The sequence below is a fragment of the Delphinus delphis genome, chromosome 19 (assembly GCF_949987515.2).
Source record: "Delphinus delphis chromosome 19, mDelDel1.2, whole genome shotgun sequence".
Classification (NCBI taxonomy): domain Eukaryota; kingdom Metazoa; phylum Chordata; class Mammalia; order Artiodactyla; family Delphinidae; genus Delphinus; species Delphinus delphis.
In genome coordinates this window covers 18275918-18286623 of record NC_082701.1, presented here as the reverse complement: position 1 = coordinate 18286623, position 10706 = coordinate 18275918, and the positions used below count along the sequence as shown (strand labels likewise).

General features: G+C 47.0%; 1 protein-coding gene across 5 annotated transcripts in view; it reads right to left on the bottom strand.

The window, feature by feature from the left end:
* Positions 1-2870: 2870 nt before the first annotated feature.
* GPATCH8 (G-patch domain containing 8) overlaps positions 2871-10706 on the bottom strand; it is a 98292-nt gene continuing 90456 nt past the window's right edge. For all 5 annotated transcript variants that reach the window (XM_059996296.1, XM_059996298.1, XM_059996297.1 and 2 more), the window contains one exon: positions 2871-9033. In XM_059996296.1, coding sequence (XP_059852279.1) covers positions 5133-9033 — 3901 coding nt within the window. In that variant the 3' untranslated portion in view covers positions 2871-5132. The remainder of the gene's footprint in view (positions 9034-10706) is intronic.

Here is a 10706-nt window from a genome sequence, read left to right as displayed (position 1 = left end):
ACTGTGGCACAGAGTTTTAGGTAAATAGCCCAAGTTTACACAGCCAATGAGTGGCAAAACTAGGAGTCAAAGACATTCGTGTCTGAATTCATGTTCTTAACCATTGCACTACATTGCCTTTTGTCAGAGAGTGAAGAGGGGGACTTCCCTGGTGGTCCAGTGGTTAAGAATCCGTCTTGCAATGCAGGGGACGCCGGCTCGATCCCTGGTTGGGGAACTAAGATCCTACATGCTGCGGGGCAACTAAGCCCGAGTGCCGCAACTACTGAGCCCACGTGGGCCACAACTAGAGTCCACACGCTCTGGAGCCCACACGCCACAGCTAGAGAGAAGCCCGAGTGCTGCAAGGAAAGATCCAGAGTGCCGCAACTAAGACCCGACTCAGCCAATAAAGAAATAAGAGAATGAAGGGGTTTTTAGACATAGGAAATAACATAAGCAAAGAGAGCAGGAGATGGACATAGAGGTCAGTTATAGAGAAAGGCAAGTAGTCAACATAGGGTGTCTAAAGGGGAGGACTGGGGCATGAGAGTGGAGTGGAAGGCTGGGGTCTAATCACTGGAGGTCCTTGAATATCTTAAGGAATTTGAACTTTAATACATAGGAGATGGAGAATCAAAGAATTTTTAAGTCAGGGAATAAGATACATGATCAATTGTGCACCAGTCTGGATTACACTAGCTGCCTATGGATAGAAGGAACTGGAAAAGGCAGGACTTAGTGGGAAGATCAGATGGGTGGCATCTACCATCCTCTCAGTTAAAGGTGATGAGGCCTGAACCAGGGTACTGGTGGCAGGAACAAAGGAGAGAGCAGAGATAACACATCCAGTTACATCAGTAACTGGATGTGTTATCTCTGCTCTCTCCTTTGTGTAGTAGGGAGGTGTCAAAAGTAATTCAAAGCTTTGGTGGCTGGCTGGTAGGACTGTAGTATCATTAACTGAAATTGGAAACAGGTAGGATCAGATTTGGGAAGGGAGAGTTTGGTATTTAATAAAGATTCTATTCCTTGTTGGTGTTCCTTTGGGGTCAGAGCTGGGTTGATAGTAGGCAGAGGAGTGCTGACACATTGCTGTCACTTTCCCGTTCCATCAGCCTGAGTCCTAGAATTTCTCAATGAATGCTACGGCTTCATAAAGTCAAAAATTATTGAACTTCTACTATGTGCCTGGCACTGAGCTTGGCAGTGTGGAGGATGTACAGAAAAATCTTCATCTTTGATGTTTCCTTGCTAAATCCTGATGCATAATCCTGTTACTAGTGGTATTTTACTTTGCTTTTCTTTCTTGAACACATAATCAAAATGTTTACTATGTGTTCAACTCTACATAAAACATTCTAAGGGATTAAGAGAAAAAAGGAAGTATAAGAATCAGTCCCTCCCTCTCAGAGCTTACAATTTTACTGGGAAGCAATGAGTACAAAATGAACTGCACTCTGATTCTGAAAAGCCAGTAAGCTTACATGGGACAGGGACTTAGATCCTAGAGTCAGGGAGGTCAGCCAGGAAAATGCTGCAATAATTCAGACACGAGATAAAGGGGAGGTGAAGGTATCCCTGGCAAACAAGAATGGAAAGGGTTCACAAGGCCTGAATTAGTCACTGAGGGTGTTGAAGAGGGAGTACTTCCATGTTGCAAGCCCAGGCAGCTGAGACAGATAGAACCCCTACTGGAATCAGGCAGCTGCACATACCTTCACACAGCATACTCTCCACACGTGTCTGCATCTTTCACTGACACCTTGCCTGCTCAAAAAATCACTTTTCATTTTCTTTATTTTGGCCGTGCCACGTGGCCTGTGGGATTTTAGTTCCCTGACCAGGGACTGAACCTGGGCCACCACAGTGAAAGCGCCGAGTCCTAAACACTGGACCTCCCGGGAATTGCCACTTTTCATTTTCATCTTTTTAGGGCAGGGATTTTTCTATTTTAGAGAAATAGATCTGAGCATCCAACCCAAGGTTCAAGTTGAATAGCTACTCTTTTGTCAAGGGGAGAACACAGCTGTATGAGAGTAGGAAAGAAATAGACCATGTACTGTTCCTTCCTGAAGGTTGAGGAAGAGAGGAAACTAATTTATCACTACAGATCTATGGTTAGCTTTTAATGCTGAACTTTCCCTGCCTTTTGAGACTTTTCCATACAGAAGAGTAGATAGAGGCTTTTATCTGCTCAGTAACAATTAGGACATACTTCCTTCTACCAGGTAGCTCTCAAGCACTGTAGTGGTATTAAAGGGTTGAGGAGAATAATTCAGGACTGGTTCTGGTATACAAAACTCCATCTGGAGGGCAAAGGCCAGGCAGGTGACTCATCTCAATTGCCCTGAAGTCCATCCAAAATCCCAAAAATCAAAGCTAGAAATTCCAAACACATTTAGTGAGCACCTATTTGCCATACATTCTACTACACACAGATTGTACATCTAAAATGAGCAAAAGGATAGAAATAGAAGAGAATCTGGGGGACTTCCCTGGTGGTCCAGTGGTTATGACTCCTCGCTTCCACTGCAGGGGGCACGGGTTCAATCCCTGGTCCGGGAACTAAGACTCCGCATGCAGCTCAGCAAGGCAAAAAAAAAAAAAAAAAAAAAAAAAAAAGAATCTGGGGAAGGGTGGAAAGGAGGTGCACATTCCAAGACACCTCCATAAGACTGAGAGAAACTTAACCCTTACTTCCTCCCACAGCATAAGCTTTCCCCTCTACTTGGGCAGACTGAGCTTTGAGAAGCACAGTCTAAACATCATATGGTTCATAAGAATCTATGATCACTTCAAACAAGATGTTATTTGTAAACCATAACTCCCTCCACCCCTTCCCCACTTGAGTGGATCGGGCAACAATCACGACAGACTCTAAGTTTCCACAAATCATTGGTTTATTAGAAAGTTCCTTTCCCTAATTTTACAGCATATATATCTCTATCATATGTGATAAAGTTAAATACAATCTGTTATGCTTGTAAGTAAGGATAGGTTATTTTTCTTTTTTCTTTTTAGTTTTAAAATCACTATTCTGGAAATTAAAGGAAACTGCCTCCAGGAAGGCAGAGAGGCAGCCAGAGTATGGCTCAATCTACAAGCTAATGGGAAGCAGCACAAAAATGTTAATACTGTATTATTTAAATATTTACATGGGCTGAAAGCAAAGAAAAATGAGTCCCTTCACTTCAAACAGATGATTTCATTTTCCAGTGCTAGTTATCAAAAAAGCGATGCTTCTGAATCAGATGAGGAGCACTGAACAGGCAGAAGGCTCAGTCAAGAGTCTTGTTTGCCCAGCACTTGCTTGTCATTAACTCAAAGCCTTTCTCTTTTGGAAATTGAAGAAGAAAGGCAGAACAGAGCCCTGGCCCACATAAGGGCTTGTTTTTCCTGTCAGGTGACCACCCAACCAATTCTAGCCACAGGAATAGGCAGGGATATGCCAAACAGGGAAGTACTAACTACACCAAAGAAGATGAGACCTACAATATAAACACCTTTGGGTCAGTGTATTAACTAGGTCTGAGAGCCAGGTGAAACGCAAGAAGAGGAGGAAGAGAAATTGAGGTGGTACTTCCCCTGATAAGTGTCATGGGAGAAAAAAAAAAAGGTATCTTTACTGCTTAAACTAAGCTGGGTAGAAGGCATGGAAACAATGAAGCAAAACAATCTGCAGAATCTATAAATGTGCTCACCTCCCAGTAAGTGGAGGAGGAAAAACTGTCCCAACTCTATCATCCTCCAGTCTACTTCTACTTCAGTTTCTAGCCAACCCAAAAGGCACATTAAAAAATTTTGTCAGAGGGGGCTAAGTACTAGGAAGGCAAATGGACTGCCTGGGACAGGCACCCCTGAAACCCAGGAATCCCCCAGGACAATCATACTGAATCTCACTGCTTCCAGACAATAAAGCTCTTGAATCTCTCTCCTCCTCTGTGGGTGCACCTGTTTCTCTGTATAAAACAGCAAAGCACGTGAGGGAGACTCTGTCGGAACTGAGTATCCCTCTGGCACCCCCAGCTGACTGCTGCCCATTAGTTCAAAAATTCTAGTGCTGGGGGCACCACTTACTGCAAATTTTGTCTCTGCAAAGAATGTTAAACAACGTTCCTTTTTCTGTTTTAACATTTTTATAGATCATAACTTCAAAAAATACATGAGCTTGATAAAATATACATGCTTAGTCATTTTTGCATCTAGCAGAAAACAAATACTTTATTTTTTTGTTTTCATTTTATAACCTTTAAAGTTTCTTAATTCAACTAGGGCAAACATATTTACACAAAGCCACCAGAACAAGGATCACTTAAAGAGCTGGATGTAAAAAATATTATTGCAGTATACTACAAATATGGAACCTTTTTTATATGAGCTACAAAAAGCAGCATTTACGTTTATAGAGTTCAGTGCAATTTTTTACATTAAAAAATCCTATAAATTAAGAAGGAAACATCAACATGACAGAAGAAAATACACCCTTCAGACACATGAGCTCCTCTCTGGGGAAGCACATGGGTGACTCTATGTTCCGCATAGCTTCTATTCACGATAGGATCTTCTTTTCTGGGATATGCAGATGTCTCTTCTGGGATGAGGGACACGAGGACAACAGTGCCAAATGTGTGGCTGTTTGTGTGGGAAGTGGATCGAATGACAGCCTGAGTGGCACCTGGTTCCAGGTCAGACTCCCTTTCCACTTCACCCGGGATAAATAAGGTCACCAAGGTCAAAGACACTGATAAGGCAGGACCAGATGGAAAACCCGCCAGCCAGAGAGGAGGAAAATGTTTTAAAATTTATAGACAAGTGCAGAGGATAGAAAGTAGAGAGAGGAGGGGAGTATCTAAACTCAACAGTTTGGAGATGTTGCCAAAGAGGGGTGGGTAGCACTTACTGGTGTTCCCAAGCTTAGAAACACAGGAGAGGGAGGGACAAACAGAAAGGGGAAAAGGGAAAAAAATCCCTGATAGTAAACCCAAAGCAAACCTCAAATCTAAAACCACCCCTGCAAGCCAAAACTCAATTCTTTGGCTGTCAGACACTGCCCATTCCAGCTTCTACTTGCTGGTATTAATGGCTCAACACCCCAAGGGAAGATTTATGGGTCACCTTCCCTGGCCCTACCTGGGCTCCTATCCCCCAACTCATGTTCCATGGCTGGGGGGGTGCTGCAGGTCCTGACCTGAGAAGATGGGGTGAAGTAGTGGGTGAAGGTGGAGGGCAGTGGCAGCTGCTGCAGCAGGCCGGGGGGCAAGTAGGGTAGGGTAGAGGGCAGCATGTGGAACAGGGTGGAAGGTAAAGGGCCCAGGATGGATGGCTGAGGCGGGAATAATATGGATGGGATGGCTAGCTAGAAAGGTGGCAGGATGGCCAGGGATGATTGAGTGAGTGAGGTGGGACAAGGAAATGGGGGTCAGGTGGGGCTGGGGAATATGATGTACTTGGGCAAGTGGCTGGGGATGAGGGTGGGGGTGAATGCCAATGGCAGCAGCAGCTGCTGCGGCATGATGTTGTAGGATGGCATGCTGAACAGTTGTGATGGAGGTGGCAGAGGCTGTGGCCGGCTGCTGAATGTGGATGGGCTGCAAGGCTGGAGTGGCTGGGGCCAGGGCAGCCGAGGCGGGAAAGGCCTTTACTTGCTTGGCCAGAAGCTGCTGCTGGATGTGTTGCTGTGCGGCCTGCTGGAGCTTGCTGTACTTCTCCATCTCCTCGGGAGTGAAGGTGATGGGCTGGCTTTCCAGTGGGGCTAGGGAAGCATCCTCAACCCCATCAGCTGACTCAATACTAGGCTCCCCACTGGGAGGTGCATAACTGGGGAAGTGCTCAAGGTCTGACGCTATAGGCAGCAAGCTGGATTCCACAGGGCCTGGTTGACTGCCACTATCCAGGGACTCGAGGGTGTCCCCATCACTGGGGTCAGGGAGGTAGTTATGGGAGATGGATGGGTCCCCAGGATAGCAGTCAGAGTGCACTGGGGTGCCTAACGGAGCCACAGGGTGATCAGCAGTAGCTTCTTCAGACTTTGGCTCTTCTGGGGGTGGGTCTGATAAGGGGCCAGCTGTTTCCTCTGAGAACTGATGTCCAAATGGGGCATCACTATTCCCTGGAGGCCCTTCTTCTGTCTCTGACTGCTCTTGCTCTTCCCCCCTTTCTAAGCCAGACTCTTCACATTTCTTGGTGTTGGGCTTTCGGGTAGCTGGGAGCTTCCCTATCAGTGGAAGGACAGGCTTATTGCCAAGAGAAGGGGGGAGCTTGGGCCCAAAATAACCTTGTGGAGGGTCCTTGAGCTTGAGCCCGGCTTTATTAGGGGTGGCCAGCACCTCCTCACTCACACTGGGTTTCCTCTCCACTTTCCTTGACTGGATCTTCTCCAGTAGCAGTTTGGCAGTGACAGAGTTCTTGTCTTCAGGGCTGCAGTCACCTTCTGACCCTCTTCCTGGGCCAGTGCTGCTGTTCTGGGAGGGTGGGCCTATCCCTTTACCATCATCTCCTCTGCCATCTTCTTTCTTCTTCTCCCCGGAACCTTCTCCCCGGCCTGATCGGAAATAGTGGGGAGACTGGGAGCGGTAGATTTTAGAGCGAATGAAGTCTCGACGACCAGAACGCCTCTCCTCAGGGCTCTCGTGACCCCACGATCCCTTCCTGGAGCCTGATCTCTGCGAAGGGCTCCGGGTGCTGCAGCTGCGGTCCCGGCTATAGCTCCGACTCCGCTGCCAGCTGTGGGCTGTGGTGCTGCGGCTTCTCCGTTTGCTCCGGCTGCGACTACAACTGCTGCTGCGGCTGCGGCCCCTGGATCTTGAGCGCTCCCTAGTATGACTCCGAGATCGGCTTCGGGACTGGCTGCAACTGAGGCTATAGTCGTCATCAGAAGATGAATATTTGTGCCGCTTGGACCGGTGCTTGGAACTGGTATAGTCTGAGTCATCAGAGTCGTGGGAGCGCTTGGAGTGCCTTCGTGATCGGTCACTATAATCACTATAGCTGTCATCAGAGTAACTGTGTTGTCTACTATAGCAGCTCTGGTCTGAAGAAGCATCTGAGCTACTTGAGTAAGAACGCCGGGAGGAACGGCGAGAGGAATGGTGCCGGCCAGACCGTGAGCGGCTACGGGAATGCTCACTGCCCGACTCTTCTTCCTCCTCTTCCTCCTCCTCCTCCTCACTGTACTGGGATGGAGACTTCTGGTGCAGCCGGCGTGATGAAGCATCATCACTATCCTCATCTCCACTACTGGGTCGACTTCGATGGCTAGATCGGCTGCTCCGTTTGCTGCTAGCTCTTTGCTGGCAGGATGAAGTTGGAGGTTCACCTTTGTGTTTCCTCCCACCATGATCTTGGGAGCTGCCACCGCCTCCACCTTCATCCTTCTTGCCACTGCTCCCTTCTTCAGCTGGAATGGATCTCCGCTGGGAATCATCTTGGGCTCGCCGCCGTCTTCTTGGTGGTGCAGGGCTACCACTACCAGGGGGTTCTGGTTTGGGCCCCCGTTCAGAATCTGCTGGGGCTGATGACTTATTCTTCTTTCGTTTTCGCTTCTTGCGCTTCTTAGACTTCTCCCCAGACTCTGCCTTAGAGCTTTTCTCTTCTGGGTCAGGCTTGTGTTTCCGTTTGTGTTTGCTGGATTTTTTGTGTTTCTTCTTCTTTTTGTGTCGGTGGGACTTCCCAGATCGTTCTTTCTTGCTAGGAAGGCTTCTCCCTGTGTCTTCTGTCTCTGACCCATGGCTACCCCCAGGCTCCTGCTTATTCAGGCCACTACAGGCAGACCCTGGAGCAGGTGCATCTATTCTGCCTCCTGAAGAATGTTCTACATTCTCTCCCTCCTCTTTGCTTTTATTTGGCTCACTAGGATCAAGGTTTTGGAGATGGTCCTTTGAGGAGCCTCCTATATCCTTTGGTTTTTCTGTCCCTTTAGCTCTGGCATCTTTGTTCCTTGAAAGCTTGAAGTCAAAGTACAAAGGATTACAACTGTAAGAAATGGAGGGTTCTGCCTTCGTGAAAATTAATAGTTCTGATGGCCACTGGAGGGCAGTGCTTTCATCTTTGCTTAAAACTGGAAAGAAGGGACCAGTAGGATGTCTGGGTCCCTCTTGGCTTTCTTTCCCTGCTGGAGTGGCCTGAGAGATTTCTTTAGGAGGATTAGACTCACACATTTGGATCTCTGAATCCTTCTGACTCTGACTCTCTAAACTATGCTCACTTACATCCCCTCCTGAGGCCTTCTTTGTCTCAGCTTTGCTTTCAGGCTCTGAGGGCTCAGCCACACTGGTTTCCATCTGCTGTTCAGAGACTTCACCAACTGTCTTTTCTGCTCCTTGGCTTGCTGCCACCTTGATGCAGCCTTTAGGCTTGGGAGAACTACTTTTTTTGCTGTCTAGGGCATTCTTTGGGTGTGCACTATTATCACCTTCCATTTGTTCACTGGCTCTCATAAAGAGTAGGAAAGGAAAATTAGGTTTTACTTTGCAGTGTGCTGGGGGGATGTAGTGGTAATACTCTGGCTCTGTAGCCCCAGCTCCTTCTTCTCGCTTCATTCTTTTTAACTTAGATAATGTTGAGGCAAGGGACCCTCCGTCCTGAGGGTCTTCATCCTCTTTTTTACCATCGAGATTACTGCTACCATCGGAATCTCCCACCTTCTGCAGTCCTTGGTCTGTACCCTTCTCATCAGCTTTTGTTCCATCTTCAGAGGTCCCTTCCTCTGCATGGTCCTTGAAAACTGATGCTATTGATTCGAGTTTGACAGGAGCCTTCTTGGCAAAGGAAAATGACACTCCCAGTTTTTGCAATGGGGTCCCCAGATTATTCTTAATGCCAAAGCTGACGCCTTGAGAGACTAGCCCAGGAGACTGTGCCTGTCCAGTGGTATTAGTGATTTGTACTGCAGTGAAAGGGCCTCCTTTATCTGTGGAGAATTCAGATCCCAGGCCACAAGTGGCAGTGGCACTTGTGCCACTGTTTGTCGCTGATTCTTCTTTATCATCATCTCCACCTTCTTCATCTACAGCCACTGTGGTTGGTCTGAACATGGGACCACTTCCAGGTGCACTACACAATGGTTTAGAAAAATGAAAAACAAAAAAAAAACAGGTTTAGGGAACATTTCATACTTCTTTTTTTATTTTTGGCCTCCCCACGCAGCATGTAGGATCTTAGTTCCCTGACCAGGGATCAAATCCACACCCCCTGCAGAGGAAGCATGGAGTCTTAACCACTGGACCACCAGGGAAGTCCCTCATACTTCTTATATGATACTAATCCCTTATGCTTGACCATTCATCACAAGCAGATCTTAAAAGACACTGAGTGGTGGTCATTCCCCAGCCCTGTGCTAACAAAAGGAACTTCCTCAGTGAGGTTAGGCAAAGTCTCACACTACTAATCTACCAAGCTACATTCGCAAGGATAGCCAGTTACTGCTGTTTCTTCCTTAGCTGTCTAAAATATAAAAACTGAGGTTTACCTCTCAATTCGAATACACTATCATTACCGTCTGGTACAGCCCACCTGTCCTGTATCCACTCTCAATTCTTATTGTATCATCCTACTATCAAACATATGGCCGAACATCTATTCACAAAGGTTGCACAGTTCACCCTTGAATACAGGTTTGCAGGTTTGAACTGCGAGGGCCCACTTATACACAGATTTTTTTTTCAATACATATCACACAATCTGCGGTTGGTTGAATCCGTGGATGTGGAAATACGGAGGGTTGACTACACAAATACGGAGGGTTGACTACAAAGTTATACACAGATCTTTGACTGTGTGGATGTGTGAGTGTGTGTGGGGGCTGGGGGTCACTGGCACCCCTAACCTCGTTGTTCAAGGATCAACTGTATTTCACACAGCTAAAAAACAAAACAAAAAACCCCTCAATTTCTTCTGTGCTTTCAAATTTCAGTTTTTAAATACGTGCCTAGGGATTCCCTGGTGGCGCTGTGGTTGAGAGTCTGCCTGCCGATGCAGGGGACACGGGTTCGTGCCCCAGTCCAGGAAGATCCCACATGCCGTGGAGTGGCTAGGCCCGTGAGCCATGGCCGCTCAGTCTGTGCGTCTGGAGCCTGTGCTCCGCAACAGGAGAGGCCACAACAGTGAGAGCCCCGCGTACCGCAAACAACAACAACAAAAAAAGTGCATATTCCCTGAGTTGAACAGAGTCAGAAACCTCCACTGTGCTATGCTATGATGGTTTGTGGTTAGGTTAGTATGTCTGTTATAGAAACTAAGAGCCTGTGCCTATCTCCTGGCACCATGCCCAAGCATTAGCTTTGGTTTTGTGATACTTTCTGGGCATTCCATACAATGATCATAATTCTACCAAGGACCTTCTCAGCTTTGAAAACAGGAGCACCAAGGAACCTGAAAGCCAGTGTTTTAAACTCCTGTCACATCTGAAATTTTTACAGTGTGTGGATTATACAGGTATCTCTGATGCCAAACTCAAGAACTGAAGAGAATTATTTGGATGAAGTCTTTTTAATCTAAACCCTAGCTATTAGCTGCCCTAAACTCAGGGACCAAATATATTTGGATAATATGGTATCCCCTTTGCTATCTGAACTCTTGTTATTGCAGGATGGAACCCACAAGATCTGGGTAGCAAGAGATACTCTCACTGTGTCACAAAACCTATCCCACGGGCTTAGCTGCTCCGCGGCATGTGGGATCTTCCTGGACCAGGGCTCGAACCCGTGTCCCCTGCATTGGCAGGTGGA